Source organism: Callorhinus ursinus, unplaced genomic scaffold, assembly GCF_003265705.2.
Source record: "Callorhinus ursinus isolate GAN/ISIS: 27379988/994484 unplaced genomic scaffold, GSC_fseal_2.0 scaffold8, whole genome shotgun sequence".
Classification (NCBI taxonomy): domain Eukaryota; kingdom Metazoa; phylum Chordata; class Mammalia; order Carnivora; family Otariidae; genus Callorhinus; species Callorhinus ursinus.
Window position 1 is genome coordinate 68,975,101 of NW_027397070.1, and position 25,153 is coordinate 69,000,253.

The 25,153-nt window shown below is 49.6% G+C and overlaps 1 protein-coding gene across 9 annotated transcripts in view; it reads left to right on the forward strand.

Annotated features, from left to right (window-relative positions):
- Positions 1 to 25,153, forward strand: part of WDR25 (WD repeat domain 25) — a 137,769-nt gene that overhangs the window by 88,142 nt on the left and 24,474 nt on the right. For all 9 annotated transcript variants that reach the window (XM_025869362.2, XM_025869364.2, XM_025869360.2 and 6 more), the window contains one exon: positions 8,851 to 8,981. In XM_025869362.2, coding sequence (XP_025725147.1) covers positions 8,851 to 8,981 — 131 coding nt within the window. The remainder of the gene's footprint in view (positions 1 to 8,850; positions 8,982 to 25,153) is intronic.

Sequence of the window (25,153 nt, forward strand, 5' to 3'; positions counted from 1 at the left end):
GGGCACCCTGTCCTCCTTCCTTTGGCCTGGTCAGCTCTCTTGATGTGCATCCAGCCTGTCCCGGACATCTGTGCAATGCCACCTGGTCCCAGGTACCTGATGCTGGAGGCAGCGCAGTGGGATAGAAGGAGCATGGATGGGGTGCAGGTGTGTTCTTCCACTTACCTGAGCTGGGTATCCTCGGGGAGAGTCCCTTCACCTCCGTTGCCGCATCTGTGGAAGGGGGTAACAGGACCTGTCTGGTGGTGGGGTGGTTGAGGGGAATAGCCGAGATAATGTTTGTGGGTGCTTTACAGAATGGCCCAAGGTAGGTACTCAGCAAAAGATGTCCCTTCCCCTCCTCCACCACTGCCCCATGAGACCCTTCAGATGGTGGGAAAGAATGACCTTGTTCCTGCTGAGTGTCCAGAGAACCCCAGTTGCTGGGCCATTTCTTCATATGGAGTGGCTTTGGTGGCTCGGCTTCAAAAGCCCCCAGTCTGATGATCCCCCAGCCAGCTTCCTAGTGTGGCCCTTGGTCCCCTGTGTGGGTCTGGGGGGCAGGCTGGGAAGAAAACAGGCCTTCCTGGGTTCTCCCAGCTTCTCCTCCATGTTTTGCTTCTCCGTGACAAAATAGTATTGGTGGTACGCTAGCCACTTCCTCCTGGCATTGGGATGGCAGCTGCCCTTTATTTCGCGTGGGCTTGCAGACCTCCCACAGCCCAGCCTGACCCTCTCTCCAGAGCTCCAGGCACCCAGTGCAGGAGAAGTCCATGGCCTTCTTTACTCAGATACCCACGGCCCTCAGCTTTGCCATCCCCAGCCCCTGGTTATCTCCTCCTGCTCTGGGGGTCCCTGTGTCTTTCAGTGGGGGGTTATGGGGCATGAAAATGAGCAGCCAGCTGGGACTGGACCCATACATGACCATTTCTCTTGTTTTCCAAGAAGTGTGTTCTAGTCATCATGATTGGGGCCTCCATCATGGAAGCACTCCAGGAAAGGGGACTATCCTGTTGACTGAGTGTGCACCGTGGGCCAGGCCATGGGTGATGTAGCCCCAGTTCCTAGCACTCTGCTTGGCCTGTATCAAGCTGAGATGAATAAAGAGATGTTAGTCCCCTTGCTTATTATGTATTTAGTCCCTACTCTAACCTGTGAAGACAGTGTTTTTATCCCCATTTCATTGATCTAGACACTGAGGCCGGGAACATTCAGTGACTTGCTCGAGGCCTCACAGCCAGCAGTGACAGAGCTGGGATCCACCTCTGGCCTGTGTGACTGGCAGAGGCTGCCACGTCTGTTTCCCTGCCACGGACGAACTGTTTGCTTAAGGGAGCCTGCTTGGCTCTCCCCTGGTCAGCTGGCTTGCCACCTGTGGAGGGTAACTTAGGGCCTCCAGGAAGAAGGCGACTGAGGTGGGTCTTGCCTGGGCCTTCTGAAGGAGGCTTCTCTGGCTGTTGACAGCTGCCGCTGCAGTGGGAGAAATGTTAGCCCTGACAATTTGAGTACCCTTGGCATGGGAAGGGTGAGAAGCATCCAAATTCTAACTCTGCCGAAGAGGACCAGGAGCTCATGGCTTTAGAGAAGAGGCTGCAGATGGGGCTCCTTTTGGGCTAAGTGGTGCCACCCACCAGGTCTTGGAGGAGGTGCCTGCAGAGAGGCCTGGGCTTCTCCATTCTTCGGCTTTTGAGCACCATGACTGCAGAGGGACTCAGTTAGGCATCCTTCAGGTGCCTGTGGAGGCCAGGAGGGCAGACACCTAGCTACATCATGAGACCCCAGCCAGCGGGCACACACGCAGCTCCTGGTGGTACTGGCACGTTTTCTGCCGTCAGTCCTTTGGGCTCAGGGATTTTGCCACCGGATCCAGATACGGAGGGGCTCTGCAGCCCAGTGAGGTCTGAGCTGACGTTGGTCCTGGTGCTGTCCTTTCAGTGCCTTCTTGCCCAGAGCAGCTGCGCACACTCCCTCCCGCTGATGCAGGCGCCCCCCCGCCCCCACCCCCGCTGACTCCTCTGCTTTTCCCTTGTCCTCAACCACCCCTCTTTCTTCTAAGCTCATTCCTTCACTGGTGCCCCGTTCCTGGCCCACTTTTAAACGAGCTTATTCTCAGGGCTGTGCCCTCCTCGGCCCTGGGCACCCCGCCCCATTCCCATGCACACCCTTTCTCTTTCACTCTGAAGAGTTTTTCTCTCCAGTCTCAGCCTTGTTTTCTCCCCTCTTTCCGTACAGCTTTGGGGTGAGAAGCCGGCCCTAGTTACGGATATTAAATCCCATGTTATTCAACATCAGTGAAACACCCTGCCAGCCCGTATCTCACACTGTGGGAGGTGCCTGCAGGTCCTGCCACATGTCCGTACACATCCGTGCCGTCACCTTCTGGGTGGATAAAAGGCAGGTTTTCCTCGACGGTGCTAGTTCACTGGCTACCATCACGGCCCGGGTGGCACGTCGGCTCTGTGCGTGCTCAGTGGCAGCTGTGCGGCCGTGTGGCTGTCCCTACAGGTCAGGCAGCCTCTGGGGACTGACCAGAGCCTGACCGGAGCCTGAACACAGGAGGCTGCGGGGCCCCAGAAAGCCAACTTGAGGCAAAACTTTTGACACACCTTGTTTGCAAGTTGAGAACTCGCTTTTTTTTTTTTTTTTAATTTTTAGAAAATTTAGTCCTTGTCCAGATAATTGAGAGCAGTGGGCGGACTTGACATAAAAGAGAGCTCACCGCCACAGCTGCTGTTTCTTTGCTGCTGCTGCTGGGCAGCCGCCGTCTGTGGGCCTGTCATCGGTCTGGGGCCTGCGGCTGCCATGCCTCTTTCTGATTCAGGACAGCTTCTTCAGCTACACTTCATTCTGCTGGTTTTGCGGATTGGAGAGGCCCACTTGGGCTGACCTGGAGACCCCCACTCATCCACGGGGGACGTGCAGACACAGGCCTGTCTGCCACTCACCCAGACCCTTCCCAGGACTCCACCAGGCATGCCGAGATGGCCCCTGTTTCTGATTCATAAAGTTTGATTTGAAAGTTAGTAAGCTCCTTTTCTCGTTAGCTTTGAGTCAGGATGGTTAGATTTACAGCTGGCCAAGTACTTCCCAGAGGATGAGTGTAACGATATTGATTTTAGCGAAATGAGTCATACGTCGCCTGCCTGGGAACACAAGCTCAATCACCACGAGCCGACAGCATCAGCTTTCCCTTGTCAACGTCTCCCCTACATGTTCGTGAGTCCGTGGATGTGAACAAAGAGCTAAGGAGAAGGAAAGGTCACGGATAGCTTGCAGGCGGGTGGCGAAGGGCGCAGAGAGCAGGACTCTGGTGTTAGACGGGTCTTGCCTCTCTCCCAGCATGGCTGACTTGTGTGGCCCTGGACAAGGCATCACCTCCCTGAGCTTTCTTTCTTTCTTTTTTTTTTTTTTCCTCCCTGAGCTTTCATTTCTCCTGCTGTGAAAGGGGCTAATTACACCTACCACAGAGGGTTGTGGCATGACACGTGCAAGCCGCACACAAGCCTGCAGGTAACAGGTGCCATTTCCCTGCAGAGGAGGGCATGAACTTCCCCTCTCTTTCTTGGGGACCCATACTTGGCTTTCATCTGACCTGGATCAAATGTCTGTTGTGTGCTAGGAGCTAGGCTGGGGGCCAGACATGCTGAGTGGAAGAGGAGGACCCTTTGGGGACCCAGAGCCTTGCATACGATAGGGTTCCCCAAGGTAGGTGTTAGGGTGGACAGGCAGTGTTGCCCCAGCCACGTGTGTGGTCACCTGGGTTTCCACCTGAGAAAGGAAGAGGGGCAACTGTGAGGAATTCCCTGGCTAGTGTTACCAGCTGCCTTATCTTAGCATCATTGGTGATGGAAGCACGGGTAGTTATAATAGTGTCAAGAGAACAAATTAAATTTCTGCAATCTGTTTTAAACATATTTTTGCTCTAATGACGATTTGTAGTTTATTTGTATCGTTATTGATTCAAGGAGGAAAAGAAGTGATTTTTCCTAACCAAGAGGATCTGAACCGTTCTTATACTGGTTGAGTTCATTATAACCAGATCAATAAAGCCAGTGTTAGTGGATTAAATATTTAAAAACTCAATTTCCTATAAGCAGCATACAGTGAATAAATAGAACTTTCTATAACAAACATGTAAACAAGCAAAGATAGTCTCGGTTAAAGGTTACGTAGCAACTAACCATTGTGCTTAAAGTAGCATCGCCAGAGGACGTGATAAACAAGGTACTCGATGTATGAGAAGGTAGAGTGGGAACAAATCTGACGAGAAAGGACCTTCACCTTCACCGTGGCTAGTGTTTACGTTGGAGATAGTCTCCGATAATATTTCCAGCCTTTGTCCCTGTCTCTTCAACAAAATGTAAAGGCTAGCCCAGGGCATCATGTTCTCATAGCCTCAAGATAGAAACTCCAGATCATTCCTCTCTCAAGGTTCCTGCTGTTAAAAACTTATAGCCTTTGGTTTTAGCTTTTTTCTTTTCTTTCTTTCTTTTTTTTAAATTTTATTTATTCATTTGAGAGAGAGAGAGAGCACAAACAGGGGGAGAGGCAGAGGCAGAGGGAGAGGGGGAAGCAGGCTTCCCACGGAGCAGGGAGCCCAATGCGGGGCTCGATCCCAGGACCCTGGGATCATGACCTGAGCCAAAGGCAGATGCTTAACCATCTGAGCCACCCAGGAGCCCCCTGGTTTTAGCTTTTAATTTAACCAAGGATGAATTCAGTAATTTGGGGTTTAATTTTTTTCAGTCAAAGGCTCCCTTTTGTTGTTTGCTCTTTGCCATGTCCTCCAGAACACTTTATGTTATATGTAGTATGTATGTTGTGTGTCGCCCTCCGGACAGCCTTGTGTGGCCCCGGACACACCACAGTGAGGGACCCGCCCAAGGGACCTTTCCAAGGTCCCTCCCCTGGAAGTGTTGGGGCTGGGATGGCACCTGGGTCTGTGTGGCTTTCAGCCCCTCTGAGACTGCGTCACCTCCTGTTCCAAGCACAGTGCTGGACAATGGTGGCTGGGGTCCTAACTTCTGACCCACAGTATTGTGCTCGACCTCCTTCCCTTCGTATTTCCCATTATGTATCTGGAAGCTTATTAGAAACTTTAAAATCTTTTAGTTTCGAATCCTCTTAACAAACAAATACAGCAAAGACCTAGTTCTTATAAACAAAACTAGGAGGAAAGACATAAAGCTTGTCTTCTAAGAAGAACATTTTAGTACTTAAGAGACATAGATTCTCTTCTCAATCTCTTTAGGAGGTTGAAGAATAACACGCAGAAATACATGGGTTTTTTTTAGCAGAAAAAGCTCAGTCCTCATCTTTTAGCAACTCAGCTTTCGCTTTCCTCCCATCTTTTCCCCATTGTTGGCAAGACTATCACCGCACTTTTTGAAAAAATATGGCTAATTCACTGCCGTCTCTGAAATAAGCATATGGTTATATGCCGTGGTCCAAGAAACAAGGAACATTTTTCTCTAGGCAGATCGTTTGTTTTTCCTTTTGGGCTTAAGGACTGGCAGTGAATCTGAACGAGCAAGAGGTCAGCAGTGGGCACAGTTGCCTCTGTCAGGAGGACAGATTTCAGGCCTGCTGGGGCCTTCTCAGTGATGTGGGGGCCACAGTGGCATCTATGTGCCCCTTTTCCATCTGGGGGACATGATGGTCATGCCTTCCCTCATCCCGTGGACGGATCCCCTAGCTGCTTGGCTGGAGCAAGCATCCTGGGCCTGAGCTGCATTCTGATGCCCATCCTGAGGTCCCCACAAGTGCTGCTCCGTGTCCTGGCCCGGGTGTATGGAGACCGCGGTGGGCAGCCCTCTGCCCCATCCTCCCTAGGAGGGGGCATCTATTAACTGGGCACATCATGGGTGGTTTCTGACCACGAACTGTAGCCTGAATGAGTTTCAGGATAGAAGAGGAAGCTCAAGGAATACCAGGTTTCCAGTTAGGTTAATTCCTGGGGAGGGGAGTTTTTGTTTGTTAGAGAGAGAGTTGCTTGTCTGTTGACCTAATGAGAGAGACACATAGGTCCCAGACTAAGTCTGTTCATTTTTCCGATGCCTTTTTGGAAGAATTCTTTATTTATTAAAAAAAAAAGCATTATGACAACAATATTAGTATAATTTAAGAAGTTATCTCACTACCCGTAGAACAGTTCACTTCAAGTTGGTGTATCTCTTCCCAGTCTCTGTCCATACCAATCCCTACCTAATTCTTCTATAATTCCAAGAATAGGTATCAGGTACTATCCGTCTTGCCAAAGAGCACTGTTTGTGATTCCAGTTTTAAACAGCTTTTCAACATTCCACCAGGCAGACACCCATATTTGCCTTACTGCTCCCCTTCGTTTAGACAGTGTTGTTTTATAGTCCCTTCATCATTAAGGATGATAGGACCCGAGGTGGCCAGCTCTTGACGCCATTGCAGTGACATAGGATGACCATGAAAATCTTTGTGCACTGCGTGTTTCAGCAACAGTTAGGGGCTTGTTGAGCTTAAAGAAGTGTAGAATCCTCATTTACAAAACCTCAAGTGTTTCCCAAATTTTCTCTGATGATAAATAACTGCAAATTGTGGGCCCCTGGAAGATGTTAGAAAAAAAATCACAATCATCCATCATGGGAAAGGTGACATTTTAATAAAGAACAAGAGAGTAACTGCTTTCCAAGAAGTTTGTACTATGAGAAGAATATTTTGAAAACAGATGTTTTTGTTTCCATCATTCTGTAAGTTTTGTTGCCAAAAACTACATGAATGTGTCACCTATTAAAAATGCTAATATCTGCACTCTTAACTTGGGAGCAGTTTTTCTAGTCTGCTTTAAAATCCTTTAAATGAAAATTTTAGTGGATTTTGAATTTGCTTGTTAAAAATGTGAGAATGCAGTACTACCCTCTGATTAGTCGCAGGAACCATTCTTTGACCTGAGGGGAAATGGAGCTTTCCTAGCAAAATGTTCACACGCTCCTTTGGATCAGTGGCAGATGGGAGTAGACAACATCTCCCTTGATGCCGGTGGTGAATGTCTTCTGTCCAGGTCTGTGCATCTCTGGGAGAAGTCTTTGCTACCTCTGACAGGCCTCGATGAGTAAACTGAAGCCGTAACTGGGCTACTTTCAAATCACTGAGTCACAGAAAGTTCCCTACATTTGAAAAAAAAGCGGAAGTGGAGCCAGTTCGGTAGCTCTCACTAAAAATGTTGTTAACTCATTTGGTTTAATGATTTCAAAGGGCTTTGTTGATGCATTTAGTAAATGGCATGTTAAAATATACTTGAAAATACTGGTTATTTTGTCCTTGTCTCATCCTTTAAAATGGTTTATTTTTGGTGTTTTAATGCTCATAATTTATTGGCATGATAGCACACTGTGTAACTTACAAACAAACACACATCTCGGAGATACGTGCTTAAGGGCTTGTCCTTGATGGGGCATGCTGTCAGAAGAGTGCAGAGACCACGGATCTAGGCAAATTGGATTTATAAAGGCTCCTGCTGTAACTCGAGAGTACCAGTCGATGACTTTGATTTCCTTACCTGGTGAGCTGGTAGAGCACTGTGTGGGGGTCCTGAACACAAAGCAGGACAGCTGGGAGTGCTTTCTGAAATGAATGAGCGAACATGGTTTCTGGGTTCCTAGAAGAGGAAGTGGTGCTTGAGATCTTGGTGTCACATTGGTCTCCTTCTTGGGTGCTGGCTTCTTGTGTCCCTAACTGCCCACTGCCTCTCCAGTGGAGGAGTTTCTGTGAGCCAAGGGCAGTCAAGGTGGTCCTTCTTGGGCTGTGGGAGCCCTTGCCAACATCTCTGAGGGCTGCCACCTTCAAGTTCCTGGTGGGTGTGGTGCATAGCAGGTACCATGCCTGGGATGTGCGGAATGGCCTGGCCCCTGGGGATATGTTCAGAGGCAGCACTGAGACTGCCGGTGGTGAGAATGGCTTCCAAGGCCAGTCTGGTTTCTGGATGCATTTTCAGTGGTGTTGAATTGAACACGTGAGAACTACAGCCAGTGCTCTGGGATATAAGGTGGTACCACATACAGGAAGGAGGACTGGCTTTGGAACCCCACAGACCTGAGCTCAGGGTCAGAGATCTGTTCCCCACATTCCCTGAGTTCAACCTATTTATATAGCTTACCTCTAAAAGATCCCAATGACAAAACAGACATTTTCCACACTGTATGTGTATATGTACACACACACATTTGCACGTGCACGAGTGCCTGACAGCAGTTTCATGAAAGATAGGACTGTCTTGAATTCTGAGACCCCCAGTTGGCCACACCACCTGTCCATACTGGCGCTCAGGCCCCCGTGGTGTCATGTTCTCATTTGTTGCCCAGAGTGTCATGTCACCCCTGCCTGCCACACCCTGTAGCAAGCCATTCATGGGTTGTTGTAAGGTCATGATTGTAAGATGGCTGATCCTAAAAAGACCAGTTTGGAGCATCCTGCGTTTTTGTTTTTAGACTCCTAGGTAAATAATCTCTGTACTAATCGTGCAGCTCTGGTAATGTTACTTAATCTCCCCGAGCCTTGGCTTTTTCCAGTTGTGGAGCAGGTGTAGGGCATTGTGTGGTTTAGATGAGTTGAATCGCAGTATTTACGGAACACAGGAAAGGTGGCGGTATTCATGGGTCCGGCCATTAGCTTAGCTCTAGGGGAGTTCAGCTAATCAAGGCGGAGGGAGGGGGGCTGGCTAGATCGTGAGGCAGAAGGTGCTGCTGCCCCTGTTGTGCTTCCAGGAAGTCTCATGGCTCCCTCAGGCCCAGATGGGCTGCGTCTGCCTATAGCTCTGCACGAGATGGCATCTGAGTTTTAAGGTATATATTTTGTGACCCGAGTATTTTTTAACTCATTCTTCTCTGTTTGGTGTTGCAGGAACCCAGCTCTTCAGTGGTCAGAGTGACTTCAGGATCACTACCTTGAAATTTCATCCAAAAGACCATAGCCTTTTTGTGTGTGGAGGCTTCCACCCTGAAGTCAAAGCTTGGGATATAAGGACCGGCAAGGTGATGCCTATCTTCCTCCTGTGGCCTCTCCATAGGGGAGCTTGCCGCGGCGCTGTGAATGCCTGGGGGTGGGCCAGCATCTAGGTGCAGGACCCTGGAGATGGGATAATTACCATTCATGTTTCATCAGTGCTCAGGGTAATGTGCAGTTGTTTTTAAAGAACATTCTTGAGTTGTTAGAATATTGAAACATCAGAGGTGTGATTCTATGTAGCCTGTTACTGAACATATTTACTGAGCATCTACTGTATGCAAATGTTTCCAGATGGTATAGAATGAATCGGCTTTTGGGTTACTCAAGGGAATAATGTGTGGATGCAGATAACTGGCATGGAGAGGCTCTGTATGTGTATGTGTGCATGCGTGCGTGTACATGTGTGTGCATTCATGTGTGTGCGTTCACGTGCACGCATGTGTGTATGTGTGCATGTGTGTGAGGGAGAAAGAGAGAGATTTGCAGGGGAGTGAGGGAAGGGCGGCCAGCATTCAGGGGGTGAGCACTCTCAGCTTGGTGTGAGGAAGGCTTCTTAGAGACTACGTTCCTTCTGGAGCTAAAAGGCTGGTCATGAACAGTCCCACAGAGAAGTGGTTTCCACCCCAGCCAACCCCCACTCCCCCTTCACCAAGGCGCTGCTCTTTTTACCTTCACCCACATAATAAATGGCAGCTCCACCTGTCTAGGTATTCAGGCCGGAACCATCAGAATTGTCCCTGTCTCTGCTCTTGCTCTCACCCCCACATCCAAACCATGAGCAAATCCTGTGCTAACTCTGGTTGAAGCTGCCATTGACTCTCGCTGGAATAATTGCAGTAGTTTCCAGTGTGGTATCTCTCTTTCCCCGCTCCTTACAGTTTTTCTCAACACAGCAGCCAGAGTGACCTGTCACAACGCAAGTCAGGTGTGCCTCTCCCCTGGTCAGAACCTTCCAGGCTCTGATTTCGCTCCCAATAAAGGCCAGTGTCCCTACAGTGGCCCACAAGGCCCACATGATCTTCCCTCATGCCCTTCTTACCACCAGCGTCCTTGCCTTTCCTAAAACACATCAGCACATTCCTGCCTCAGGGCCTTTGCACCTGCTGCACCTACCACCTGGAATGCTCTTTTCCCATTTTCTCTGTAGAGGCTCTCTCCCTCTCTCCTGCAGGGTTCTGTTCAAATGCCACCTCTCCAATAAGGCATTCTCTGACTTCTCTGACCACCTTGATGGTCACCCCCTGGCATTCATTAGTTCCCTTTGCTACCTCACTGTTCTCCCTATCATTTATCATCACCTGGCATATGTGGATTTTACATGTTTATTTATTTGCCTGTCTGCCTTTACTTGAATATAAGCTCTGCCAGAGGAGGGATTTTTGTCTGTTTTGTTTGCTGTTGACTTCTAGCTCCTAGAATCGTGCTTGGCAAATAGTAGGTACTTGGCAAGCCTTGGTTGACTGAGTGAGGGAATAAAGGAGGAAGACAGCCATGCAGAATGCGTACGTACAGAAGGTAGGAGTATGAAGTGTATATGGGGACCAGTGACCAACTTGACCTGGCAGGGTGTGGGCTCCAGGCAAGGGGACTGGCCCTGGGCAGAGAGGCACTCAGTCATTGTGAGTCTTGGTTTGGGTGAGCAGTGAGAAGCCAGGGCTTGAGGATGATAGGTTCATGGAGGAGTAATGAGGAAGAGCCATGTCCAGGCTGCCTCTAGGGGTGCTCCATGACTTTAGGATGACTTATTTTCAAGATCTGAGAAGCACTGCCCTGATCTAAAGGAGGCACCCAGCCAGGGTAGTTGATAATAAAGCCCATGTTAAGCTTAACTTTGAAAGAAGAAGGTACAGACTGTCAGAGTATCCTCCTGCATTTGGGATTCAGGATGTTCTGAGGTCCCACCCTGAAGGCTTCCAGCCTGCTGCAGGACCAAAAGTTCTTCCTTGAAGGCTTCCTCTCCACGTCTGCCTCCTGCCCCACCTTGGACTTCCCAGATTTGAAGGTTCAGTTAGCCACTGCAGGAAGGTGCTTTCCAAATGTTGGAAGGGGCTGCTGGTGTTTTGAGAACCTAAGAACAGAAACACTGTCTTTAAAAGAAAATTCTTTAAAAGTTTTGTCTATAGGTATCTTGTGGGAAAATTAAAACACAGAGAGGTGTACTCTTTAAAAAATCTCATATTTTTCTTTCATAAACTTCTTTTTACAAAAATATTTGGAAAAGAGAAAAGTTACCCATAAAGAAGTGGACACAGTGGAATTAAAAAAAAACAACAACAACACTGGAACACTTATATTTGGGCTGCGTGTGTTGGAAACTCTTAGTCATGCTGCTTGAAGAGGGACTTTCTATTACCCAGCCCCTGCTGATGGCCACGTCCCTTAAAGGTGTGCTTACTGTTTTTAGCCTCAAAGACCAAACACGTAAGAGATTACTCACCAAGGACACCATCTGATTTAAGAGTTTGTTAAAAATATTGGATTTTCTCCTAGGGCCGACGCCATCTGACAAGCTCTGAAAATGCTGGGGGAGAAGCAATTAGAAGCAGATGTTGCTGTGACTGGTATTGGCATGTTTGCGAGTCTCTCCCAAGCTAATAATGTGGGTAAAGGGATCTGTGCAGTGTTTGTTTTTACTTCCTTTTTACCAACAATCCGACTGCTACTCCTCCCCGTCTGGGTCACAGGGCTAGTTCCATTTGCATCAGCACTCAGAGACAGTTCTGTCTCCCGCTTCAGTTATGTTTCCTCTGACAGGTGTTGCCTGAGTGTCTCAAGTGGGCGCAGCCAGAGGACCAGAGAGGAAAGGCACAGGCTTCCTGACCTTCTGGCTCCCACCTGGGGTGGCTCATTTTTGAGCCTGGTGGGTTGCCAGGGTGCATGGCGCTGTCCCGGGTGCTGAACTCTCCAGCCCTCTCCTCTGTGGTTGAACATCTAGGGCTGAGCAGCTTGGCTTTTTTGGACTACCCTCAGAGACAGTGGTGAAAACTGCAGGTGGAGGCAGGAGGCACACAGACTTCAGATTAAAATCAAAACCAGCTTCCCCTTTTAAATACGACAGGGGGGACTGTTTTATTGTAAAAGTAATATGTGATCACATGAAAAATTCAAAGACAGAGGGGAAGTAGAGAGAAGGGGTAGTGGAGCCAGCCAAAGGTAGACATTAGTAACATTGTAGTATTTTTCTTTTTTTGTTCTTTTCCTGTGTGTGTGTGTGTGTGTGTGTGTGTGTGTTTTAAATGTGTGTGTCTTTTTTTAAACATTGTTTGGTCTTATTTTTATACACGATTTTATATTTTGCTTTTCACATAGCACTATAATGTAAGGGTTTTCCTTGTTATCACAAACTCTTGAAGAATTTTCAGTCCATCCCTTTGATGTAGAGTGCTTAGCTGACTTGCTTCTTGCCTTATCCCTGGTGCTCAGAGCAGAATCTGACATAAACCAGCACTTGATAAATATGGATCGAATGAGTTGTTTTCCAACGGTTTAACTTATTAAACCATTTCCCTAGGTTGGACATTGAGGATACTTCCTTTTTTCTTTCTCTTTTTTTTCTTTTTGCCACTTAAATAGGTGTGAAGGTGGAGATCAGGGTCAGCAAACTACAGCCCAGGGCTAAATCTGGCTTCTGTTTGCTTTTGTAAAGTTTTATTGGAACACAGCCACATGCACTCATTCGTGTATCATCTGGAGCTGCTTTCACACTACAGTGGCAGAGCTGAGTAGTTACAACAGACCACATGGGCTGCAGAACCTGGCTGGGCCCTGCTGTGGCTAGGTCTGGCTGTGACATCTGTCACTCTATTGATTGTCGAGACTCAGCCTACCAATCTGGCTAAGAAGGTGGGTGCCCCTGTGCTCACTGTATTAGAGGCCTCCTTACAGAGACCTTATGCTCAGAGAATGTCTTTTCCAGAGAACTGTGTTCTTCAGTCAAGTTTCTCTCTGTCGTTATAATCTCCAAACAGACCACCCAGTTCTGTAAGACACACATCTTTGCATCTAGTGCTCTCCATATTTGATGTTTATTTCCTTAAGCTTGGGTCCCAGAACTCAAATCATTGGGTCACTGTGAATCAGCATTTTGAAGGCAAGGGGTAGGTTTCCAAGGACAGAGCTGGGGCATGCTGTGCTGGGATAGAACCCATCACTGGAGCTCGACTGCAGGGCCAGACAACCTCTTGCCGCCATCTGAGAGAATGGAGTCTGAAGAGTAGTTGGAACAGATAACTTTTAAGCTACTTTCCAGTCATATGATTTTATGACCCTTAAGCTGAGCCAAATGATGAATGTTGGGATTCCGGACTTTTCGGGGCCAGCCCAATTCATTAGAGCAAATGGGCTGTTTGGCTTCCCTCTCTTCTTTTCTTGGCTGATCTCTCTCTGCCTCGGGTTTGAATATTGGAGCACATCTCTCATCACTACAAAGTGCCTTGACTTCATTTCCAGCAGGTCAGCAGTATGCGTTCTGTGTGAGTCGGCTGAGCACGCAGGCTCAAGCTGGTGTAATACCACCAGCAGGATCTGACTTCTTCCTCCCAGCAGTGTGCTTGAACATGGGTGTGGCCTGGAGTCCAGGAGACCTGTGGGCTGGCCTTCATGTCACTGTGGGGTCCCTCTCTCCAGAAGCCCCTCCCACCTTCCAGTGCTGCTGGCCTCAGCTACAGGAGACCTGGGCTCACGGCCTTCTTGTACCGCGCATGCAGCTGGGTGATTGTAGGCAAACCCCTCAGACTACAGTCTCTCTCAGCCGTGGTTTCTCCATGGGTATGGCCGGGGGGGGGCAGGAGAAGGCCATCCATAAAGCATGGCTTTGCACATTACCTGTGTGCTGGCGAGCGCCTGGGGCTCTTGTAAGGATGCAGATTCTGTGTCAGCCATCTGCGGTGAGGATGACGTCTTAGTCTGTTGGGGCTGCTAGAACAAAGTACCATAGGGGCTTAAACAACAGGACATTTATTTTGCAAAGTTCTGGAGGCTGGGAGCCCAAGATCGGGGTGCCAGCCTGGTCGGGTTCTGGTGAGGACTGTCCTCCTGGCTTGCAGAGGGCTCCTTTCTTGCTGTGTCCTCACATAATGGAGGGAGAGAGCTCCAATCTTTTCATCCCCTTAAAAAGATGCCAGTCCCATCATGGGGGCCACATCCTCATGACCTCATCTAAACCTTATCACCTTCCAAAGGCCTCTCCTCCAGACCATCACATTGAGGATTAGGGCTTCAACATATAGATTTGGGGGGACACATCCAGTCCATTGCAGATGAGGTCTTGCATTTTTAACAAGCTCCCAGGAGATGCAGAGGCAAATGGTCCGTGGACCACACTTTGAGAAGCCGGGGCCCAGAGGGCCTCTGAACATACGAGGTTACTTGCTTCTGTCATGTGAGCTCCGTTGGCTTTCATCCTTGATTGGTCTGCACTGTCTGTGACCTATTTCAGTGATAGCTCCTTGCCTTCTTACTTGACTGTGAGTTCCTTCAGCTGACAGGTATTTATGGCTGCCCGTGGGGGGCTGAGTTGAGTCATGCCTGGGCCCCGGGATCTCTCACAGGGCCTGGACCAGACAGGTGCTCATGGAGTAACCTGGGTCTGCTATCCCTCTGATCGTGATGGAGCCCTGAAGCAGCACCCGTCCCCCCCACCCCCCAGCTTGGGGGCAGTGGCTACCCTGGGATCTGTACAGATGGAATGGCCCTCCAACAAGTGGGATATAAGGGCTAGCTGCAGTTCAGCTGCAACTGGTCACTCGGGAAGTGAGGACAGAGGCAGAAGACTTGTGTGATCCTACATCAGATGAGGTGTGTTGTTATGGTCCTGACAGTGCACTGGTTGGCCGGCTCTGAGCTCTCATGCTCCCTGGTTTTTGGTAAATGACAGTAACTGGCCTCACTTATCTCCAGCCTCATAGGTCCTTGGCTCTGAGCGCAGCAAGGACTGGGGGTTGTAGGGTCACAGAGATATAAGAGGGTCCCAGCTCTCCAGGGCCTGCCAGCACTGTGGGGAATGCTCAGGGTAGTTACTTTGCAGTTACTTTAAAGTTCACTTTAAGATGACTGTGTAGTTTGAGCCAAGTTAACATAGGTTTTAAATTCACCCTTGTATCATGAATCAAATCATAATGCACAGTTAGTGAATCACCCTTTTTGTAAGATTAAATTATGGAACCCCAGCCTCAGCAAATTACCTCTCAGTTGAGCAGGATTGAGCATTGGAAATTAGAAAAGCTCTGGCAAATCTAGGACATGTGGCTCCTGACCTGGGATCTTGGCTTTTGCCCTGGTTCCTCTTCTCTCCTGTGGGCAGAGCTGGGGCTCTTCTGGGCTGCCGAGAGAGTTGCGGATGCATTCAGACCCCTGTTTGGGCCTCCAGATCACTGGCCTCCACCGGTTCTAGGCTAAATTCTCATGATAATGTGGCTCTGACAGGCCAGCTCACTTTTGCTCTAGTATTGGTTTGACATTAATCATCGATATTTCATGCTTGTTCTACATCTTTTTCTTTCTCTTTTTATAAAGGTTGTAAAGGGCTGTCTTGACTTCCAGATTTTGTGTTAGTTTCTTGACCTCCTTCTGGAGCTTTGTCCCAGCCCCTCTGCCAGTGTGTGTCCTGACATGCAGGTGACAGTGGGGGAGGCTGCTGGCTCTACTGACTGCTTCAACCCTTACCTCAGCCTCTTATCACAGCCTCTCCCTCATGTGTGTAGTTTCCCTGCAGAACGGAAACTCCCTGAGGACAGTGATTTTGCTTCATTTGCTGCTCTATTCCTAGCACCTAGCAAAGTGTTGACCTGATAGTAGGCCCTGGGTGGGAAGGTGGGGGTACTAGTGCATGAATGACTAACAGCCCTGATCAAGACGAAGTTTTAAAAATCCCATCTAGTGAGTCCATCCAGGACTCAGAAGCTGAGCCACCATTCATCAATTTGCTCATTTGTCGCTTCTGCCGTAGGCATCCTTCCCCTGAGTGGGAATGCTGTGAGCCGGCTAAGCAGCCAGGGGCTGCTGACCTGGCCTGATGCAGTGGCCAGAAGCACCTTGAGAGCGTCAGCGAACATGGTTGGCCCAGCCCCGACCCTGTCCAGAGGCAGCCAGGGCATGAGGTTTGGAAACTCTCCCGGTGATTCTAATATTGAGTCAGAGCTGTGAACCACAGCCCTGGGGGCCACGGTCTGGGGGCCTGGGCGAGCATCCCGAGTGGCATTTTGTGGGGTTTCTGTCCTGGAATGTGCACTCCTGTGATGGCAGCTGCCTGAGAGACTCCGTGCCATTAGTTTTCGTGTGTTGCAGGTGGGTTGCTTATTTGCCCTAATGAGGTTTTGATTACTTTCCATTTGTATCTTTCATCAGCTTTATATTAAAAAGACTTTTTATTTGGACTCTTTATATTTTCTGCAGTTCTAAGTTTTGCCTTGAACCAAACTTTGTGTGCATATGAGAATAGGAGGCTAACAGAGACGAAGAGACGGGGAAGGGGCTGGAGAGCCTGGTGCAGAGAGGAGTGTGGCCACTGTACTCCTTGTGACTTTGGCTGATTCCCACTCTTTCTGAACTACTGGTGCCCCATCTGTTGAGCAGGAGTGGGGCTGGGGTGCTCTCTGGCCACTGTCAGCAGTTGGTACTGATCCTTGCCACCTGCCGGCCCCCATACTGAGCACTCTCTGTATGACAGCTCAGCCAGTGCACAGCAGTCTGGGGCAGCTGTTTCCCCATTCCACTGGCAGGGCATCCAGGTTCGGGAGGGTTCAGTCCAGCATTCAGCTAGCATGCGGCCCGCTGATAGTGGGGTAAGACCTTGAACCAGGTGGCTTGACTCCCACACCCTTGCAGGGCTTCCTGTTCACAGCATGAATGAAACTTGAGTCTTGTGTGTAAGGAAAGCACTTTGTCAGTGAGTGCTGTGTGCTTTGTTCAGATGTTCACTCAGCCGGGCCACATGCAGCTCTGGGCCTGGTGTCAGGGCTCTGGTGGGCCTCAGGCCTGAAAACATAGTCCCAGCAAGTCTGTGAGTTATAGCCTTTCTGCCCCCAAGGTGTAGGCGAGGAAGCTGTTCTGAAGTGGGTAGCTGTCGGCACAGGGGGTGGCAGCCGTGTGGGGCGTGGATCTGAACCCAGGGCTTATTCTAAATTCCCCCCCCCAATTGCACATTTCATTTATTGATGTCATAATAATGTTATGAGCCCCCAGCAGACACCAGGCATGTGGTGTGACAAAATCCAGTTAGTCCCTGTCCTCTAGGAGGAACCAGTCTAGAAGAAGGTACTGTGGAAACCCCCACTGAGGATGTACGTTTCTTCGATGTGTGATGGATCTATCTGCCTCACTGGCTGCCTTCACAGGCAGCTAGGGCGTCCCTGTGTGTCTCCTGGGTCCTCCAAAGTTTTGGGTAGAGCTGGGGGAATGGTTCCCAGAATCCAGAGCCTCAGAGACCTGTCGCCCAGTCTGCCCTCTCTCTTCAGCTCCACTCTGTTGCCCTTTCTTGGGGCTGCCAGTCCGACATGTGACTGGAGCTCGGTGGGTGACAACAGGAGACCCATGGTACTCAGGAGGGATGGCCTGAGACTTTTAACACCCCTTTGATGACTTCTGCCCTTAAAAATGCAATAAGGTATATCAGAAAATATAAAGCATTGATTCTGGACCTGTAATGACTATGTAAATATAATATTTATATAATTCTAACCTATGAGTTCTTTATTTTTTTTATTTATTTTATTTTTTAAAGATTTTTTATTTTTTATTAGAGAGAGAGGGAGAGTACAAGCAGGGGGAGCGGCAGGTAGAGGGAGAGGGAGAAGCAGGCGCCCCGCTCAGCAGGGAGCCCGACACGGGGCTCGATCCCAGGACCCTGGAGTCATGACCGGGGCCGAAGGCAGCCGCTTAACTGACTGAGCCACCCAGGCGCCCCCCTATGAGTCCTTTATAATGCATTTTGTCACTAAAATAATCTGTGTTACACTGAGCACCTGTTCTTGAGATTTTTGAGATCTTCATATTTTTATTGAAATTGACTCATAATTTGTTTTACTTGAAACCGTTTTTTAGTTTGCTGTAACTAATGGCATCCAAAGAAATCATGGGTTTGGTGTCCTAGCTATTTTTATCTTACTATGCTTTGAGTACTTATTATGTTTTTTGGTAACAGCTTCATTGGGATGTAGTTCACATACCATACAACCCACTCATTTAAAGTATACAAATCATTAGTTTTTAGTATATTCATTGGAGTTCTATAGCCGTCATCCACAGTCAATTTAGAATGCTTTCATCACGTCAGAAAGAAACCCTGTGCCCTTTAGAGGTCACCTCTCACCCCCTGACCCCTCCCTCTCATGCACCCCCTGCCCTGGGCAACCACTGCTCTTCCTGTCTCTGTGCATTTGCCTATTCTGGACATTTTGTATAAACAGAATCCAAAAATGTGTGGTCTTTTGTGACCAGCTTCTTTTGTTTAGCATCATGTCTTCAAGGGTCATCCATGTTGTCACAGAAGCCAGAATTCCATTCCTTTTTCATGGCTGCGTATTATTCCATCATCTGCATCCCCACAATTGTGTTCACCCATTCCCAAGACGGTGGACATTTGTGGTGTTGCCATGTTTGGGCTGTTATGAGTGTCGTTACGGACGTTCATTCACAAGTTTTTGTGTGTGGACATATGTTTGCGTTTCTCTTGCGTCTCACCGAGGACTGAGATCGCTGGGTCATGGCGTAGCTCTGCTGGTGACCTTCCGAGAATCTGCCAGACTGTTTCCAAAGTGGTTACACCTTTATTATCCTTCAGATTTTGTCTTTTATTATTAGATTCTGTCTCTTCTTTCATTCCTCATATTGGCATTTGTGTTTTCTTTTTTCTCCTTTTTTCTTAATCAGTATAACTAGAGATTTATTGATCATTTCAATGAAACATTGATTTTCTGTGCTATTTTTCTACTTTCAACTTCATTAATTTCTGCTCTTATTTTTCTTTTCTTCTCCTTGCTTTGGGTTTAATATTCTCTCTCCCTGATTTCTTAAGGTGGCAAATTAGATGACTGATACGAAGTTTTTTTAATAGAATAAGCATTTTAATGCTACCCATTTCCCTCTAAGCACACATCCCACAAATCTCAATATGCTGTATTTAATTTCTGTTTGATTCAAAATATTTTCTAAGTTTATTTTTACTTCTCTTTGACCTGCGGGGTATTTAAAAGTATATTGTTTAATTTCCAAATGTGTAAGATTTTCCAGTTATCTTTCTGGTATTAATTTCTAGAATAACTGTGTTATGATCACAAAACATAACTGGCATGAGTTCGGTCCTTTAACATTTGTTAAGATTCATTTATGGCCCAGGATACGGTCTGTTTTGTTGTGTTCCATGTGCTCTGGGGAAGAATGTGTATTTTGCTGTTATTAGGTGGAGAGTTCTCTAAATGACAGTGTGTTCACGTTAGTTGATGGTGTTGCTCAGTTAGTTCTTCTATCCTTGCTGATTTTTTGTCTCTTTATTGTTTCAGTTATTGAGAGGTCCCTACCAGTATTGTGGATTTGTGTATTTCTCTTTTTGGTTCTATCTTTTTTTTTTTTTTTTTTTTTGCTTTTTGCTTTTTGCTTTTTGTATTTTGAAGCTGCCACCAGGTCTCCACCAGGGGCCTGATCTCAGGTCAAAGCTGTTAGAGAAAATAAGAGAAAGAGACAGAAAATAGCAGCTTATGTCTGAGCTGGCCACTTCACATCCTTACCTCTCTTCTTGTCTCTGTGAGAATCTTCAGGGAGTTGCTTTTTGTATTTTGCCCAGGGTTTCAGTTGTAATCAGTGGGGAAACAGGCTGCAGTGGGCTTACTCTTCAATTTGACCCCACATGGATTTTGAGCCTATTTCTCTCTTGGCCTTGAATTTCCCCTCTTTTACTGGCTAGATGCCGCCTGTCCTGCAGTCTCCACCACATCTCCTCTCTAGGAGCTGATCCCGAACCCCACTGGTCTGGCCGCCTCCCTCCCTCCCTCCGTCTGGGTTCTAGTTGCCTGTCAGTGTTGTTCCCTGACTGGGCTGTGAGCCACGTGAGGGCTGGGGGACATGATGGGCTTGTCCAGCTTGGCACCCCCAGAACTTCTGTGCATTGGCACAGGGTCAGTGGTTCAGGTGGTATTTCTTGAGCAAATTACTGTGAATCTGCCACTTAACTCCACCAAGATTTTTTGACTTTAGGAAGGTTCGTGTAACCCAAATCCATGCCCCAGCAAATAGATCCCCAGGTATGGGGTGGTGTGTTGATGGCTGTGCAGTTTTAATAAGCACTGGATCTTCTTTGTGCCCCGTCAGTGGACAGACTGTCTTGGCAGCCACAGCCTTGCCAAACTGCCCTGAAGGAAGATTGCCTGGTACTTGTTAGCAGGTCTGGCGTGAAGGCTGAGGAAGGAGGTAGGATGTGCTGAGAGGAGGCTGCCGTGCATCCTGTGATTAGGCTGTGCCGAGAGGTCCACTCATTATGTTGTGTTCAGAGAGGAAAGGCAGGGCGGACGCCCCTTCTCACCTTCTGTGTGCCCTTTCTACATCAAGCAAATTTCTCAGTTTTTAATTACAGTCTTTGACTTAAATGTTTTCTTTAAAAAGGTCTGGTTATCTGTCTCGCCTCATTCATTTATTCATTGAACATTTGCTGAGCACCTGCCATGTGTAGGACATCTTCTTAATTTACAGGATTCAGAGAAGCTACAGGAAACACCTCACGCCCGGCTGTTGGCACCTCGATCCACCCAGTGGCTAGACCAAGCCAGAAACCTCAGTGGCAGCTTTAGGATTGTCCTCCTCCCACCACCTTGATCCCCCGTGCTTTCCTCTTCTGGGGCTGACATGTGAGGTTGTGTAGGTTGTTCACTACACACAGGCTCCTGGCTGAGGAGTGGCTTGGGCTGGAATCCAGCCCATGCTCTGCTGGCCAAGTCATGCCCTGGGTGTGGGGTGGTCTCCACCTAATGGGGTGTCTTTTTCTAATATGCACCAGGGTGCCACACGGGCCAGGGGTGGCCCTGTCCCTTCCCCTCCGTCTGCTGCCCAGCCCGATGAAATCCACTCCCTCTCCATCCCCATAGCCTTGCCCCAGGACTGCTCCTCACTCTCTCCTGGGGCCATCAGTGCCGCTCACTACCCACCCTTTTCTGTCTTCCACCCTGCAGCAAGTGTCATCTTCTGGCAGCGCAAATCGGAATGCATTCCTCTTTTACTTGGAGCTCCTCCTGACCTTGCAGTGCCCACTAGGGCAGGTCCAAGCCTCCTCTGCAGCGCGGGTGGCTCTGCACTGCCCGGCCTGTCTCCCTCAGCCTGGGTCCCAGCACGGGGCCTGCTCCATGCCCTCCCTGCAGCTGCCAGCTCCCAGCACTGGCCTGGGCATGGTGGTGGTGGGGGAGGACTTCACACCTTCCCGGACTGGTATGACTTGTTTGCTAGGAGCTGGTCTCACTCTTGGTAAAAAGAGTAGGTAAATTATTTTCCAAAGAAGATGGAGGAGAGGAATTGACAAAGGAGCAGCCCGAGATCTCGGCTGAGAGCTGGATCCTGGGCTGCAAGGTCGGGGGAAGGGCTGTCTCAGCTGGGGGAGGGTCCATGTGACCTGGAGACACACGTGTGCCCGTGCTCGAGAGCGGAAGGGGACTTGTTCTCCAGACACTCTTCCTGACTGCACAAGCGACGTGCTCTTCGTTGGCTCCTTGGGAAACGGAAAACTGTGATGGGGAGAATCACTCACTCACTCCCAACCCAGCCACAACCACTGCTGACGGCTGGTCTCCCTCCTTCAGGGCTTTTATGTGCACATTTACATTTTTATGTAATTTTCTCCCAACTTGATATGATAGCATTAGTGCTTCCCATATTGTTAAAAAGTTTTTGGATGATATAATTTTTAATAATTACTCAATATACTATAATGTATTTAACCAGTCCTTCATTTATTTATCATACCAGTGTTTCCTTTATTACAACACTAAGGCAAACATCTCTGTGTGTAAATCCCTAGATACAGAATGGATTAAGAGGTATGCGTGGTTTTAGGTCCTGGGTATTGCTGCCCACTCCCTTCCGGGAGGGATTACCTGTTCACCCTGAAGGACGGGGTTGGTGTGTTGGTTTGTTGGTTTTCAGCATAGGTGCAGCTTATGCACGCTCACCTCCATCCTGAGGCAGAGCCGGTGCAGAGGGATGGATGGGCTGGGGGTGGGAGAAAGTGGGGTGGCTGAGGGAGCAGGGGGTGCTAGAGGAGGGACTGCCACCTACATGAGGCAGAAGGAAGTGGGGCTGAGGGCCAGTGCAGCGAGGCCTGCTTCTTTCTGGGGCCCCTGTCTTGGTCACGGACCTGGTCCCGGGGTGCAGAGTCCATTGTGCTCTGGTTCATCTTCCTCAGATCTTGACATCGGCCAGTCACCCCAGCCTCAGACCTCAGACGGGCGGCCAGCAGGGATTGCAGCCTGATGAGTGTAGAATTCAGGATTTGGAGTTAGGTGGGGTAGAAAGATTGGAAATCAGCGGGGGTGTCCTTGAGACGCCGGGGGAGGGGCCTGAGCAGGGCTCATGGACTACCAGCACTGGGGAATGGGGCCCCCACTGTGGGGGTGCGTGAGTGGTTCTGAGGGCAGACCAGGAGGGGCTTCTTAGAGAAGCTGCCTTTCCTTGTAGGGAGAGCTTGCTGGGCCCCAAGTCTCAGATAGCTGTCAGCATAGGACTCTCTCATGCACCCTCCCTAAGTGCAGCCATTTGGTTTGTGGGCCACGGGGACTTTAACAATAGTAATGAAGCAGAGTGTGCAGCCCTGTTAACGACACAGACAGGCAGCAGGATGCTTGTCCCTAGATGAGAGCCACGGACAAGGAGTGGCCTGCCCAGAGTTCCCCTGGCTCTGGGCCCAGTGCTCTCACCCTCCCCTGATGCTGCCGAGGCCCTGGCCCCACCCAGGGGATCCCTAAGACCCCACTGCTGTCCTCTGGGAGGATGCCATAGCCTCATGCTTCCCCCTCATCTCTTCTGTGTTCACTGAGGATCCTGATCAGATGGGTCAGCTCCTGCTGGTCTCCAGTGTGCTCATTGGTGTGGGGACACAGGAGGTGCCCTGGGAGAGGGGGGCGCTCACTCACTCTCCTCTCCATGTTACCGTGGTTCTATGTGCTTCCGGGCCTGCTTGCACCCAGGAAGAGGTCCTGCCCTTCCCCTCTTCCTCGTCGTCTTCTGCCCAGGGACTGGCTGCCTGGGAGGTAGGCCAGCTCCTCTCTTCTGCTCCTTCTTCCAGAGGCCTGGTGGTGTGAGATCCGCTCTGGCTTTGGACAGTGAGAAGTAGGGGCAGGGGTGATGGTCAGAAGGATGTGTGCTGGGCATGGGGCATTCTCTGTAGCCCAGCCCAAGGCCAGTGCACTGCTCAGTGGCCTTTGTTGGTTCCTATGACTTATCAGAGAGATAGATTCGCCCCCCCCCCCCCCCCCCCGCCCTGCAGTGTCCTGGTTGGAGTCATCAGGACTGGGCAGGACCTGGTGTTTGGGGCTAGACAGGGGATCTCCACAGCCTCCATCTCTTGTCCAGAGTAGGCCTGAGCCTCTGTTCACTGCCCCTCCTTGCTTCTTGAGTGTTGGGGATGCTGGGAAGAGGTGCTCATAGGCCATGCGTAGCACAGGGGCTCAGACTCTGCAGGGCTGGGCTGCCCTTGGGGGGGTGGCTGTATTGTTAGAACCCGATTTAATTTGTGGCTCCATTGTAAAGTGAGGAAAACCAATTTTTCACTTGAGAGGATCAGCAACATGGATACATATGTAATTGTCTCTTTCTGCTTTTCTTCCTTTCCCTAGTGTTCTGTATCCGTAATTTAAAATTTCACAGTCTCTGACGTGACGGCTTCTCTGTGGGTATGTTCAGATCCGTTTCAGATTCAGCAGGCACTAATTGAGCAGCTACTCTGTGCCTCTGGCGGGGCAGCCTGTGATGTGCAGTAGGGACGGGCCGGGCTCCAGTGTGGGCCACAGATTGGTGTCATGCTGGCCCTGCCTCCACCCCGCTGTGTGATCCTGGGCAGGCCACTTTATTTCTCTGAATCTGGGCATCCTCGGCAGCACAGTGGGGCCAGTGATCCTGGTTCTGAGGATTAAGTGAAGTCACATGTAAAGCACTTAGTAACGTGCATGGCACACAGTAGGTGTTCACTTAGTGCCACCTGCCATCCTGGTGTTCTCAGATGATGATCGCCACAGCCTGTGCCCCCACGAGATCTGGAAATCGGCATTCGTGAGCTGTCTTCAGTGTTGCTGAAAGCTGAGTGGGGATTGTGCCTTTGGCCTAGCCGGGCAGTGTGCCTGACCGCAATGTCGGGTGTCTGCACTTTTGGCTGAGGATGTTCTCGAGAGCCCAGTGTGAGAACATAAGTCCTCCAGGCTGATCAGAGACTCCCATATACACTCCCCCATGTCTTTGATTAATTTTTAAAAGAGAGATGAATTAATTATTGCCTAGGAAGTATGGATGCTCAGAACGTGGGGGAAGAACTGAAAGTAGGACCTTCGGAGTTGCTGCAGTGGGAACCCTGGCCCCAGGGACCCCAGCAGCTGTCTGAGGGTCTGTGATGCCCAGAAACCTGGCCAATAGATACCCCCAGAGACAACAGAAGGTGGCAGCTCAGGACCTGTCCAGGGGTAGTCGGTGGGGCTCCTGGAGAGTGAGACACAGATGGCTGTTTCTCTCCAGGGATCCTCTTCATGTCCCCCTCTCCCCAGGCCTGATGCCCATGGCCTGCCTCCCTGCAACCTGGTCAGCAATTCAGTCTGGATTGAGGGGTCACACCTAGGAAGGCTGCCCTTGGGTGTGTATTCTGCTTCTGCTTGGACGCAGAGAAGGTGCCCCACGCAGGGACCCCAGACAGTTCCAGGAGTTTCAGGAAGAGGTCTACCCCTTGCTCTCCTGGCCCTCGTTCTTACCCTCCCATGCAGCTCCGGACAGATGGTGCCATCTTCCTCTCTGAGTTGTCTGTGGAGCAGCTTCACAGACCTTCCCTCCACTCCCCCCACCCCATCCCTTTAAGGGGAAAAGGCCCAAGTGGCCCTTGTGAGTCCCCCATATTTGGGCCTCAGTTTTCCCATCTGTCTGGAAGGGGCTGAACTTTGTGATGTGGTCTGTATGGAGCAGCGCCCCCATCAGCGCTTAGGGTTTAGCTGGGAATGGCTCAGCTGAGGCTTCATGCGGTGAGTGT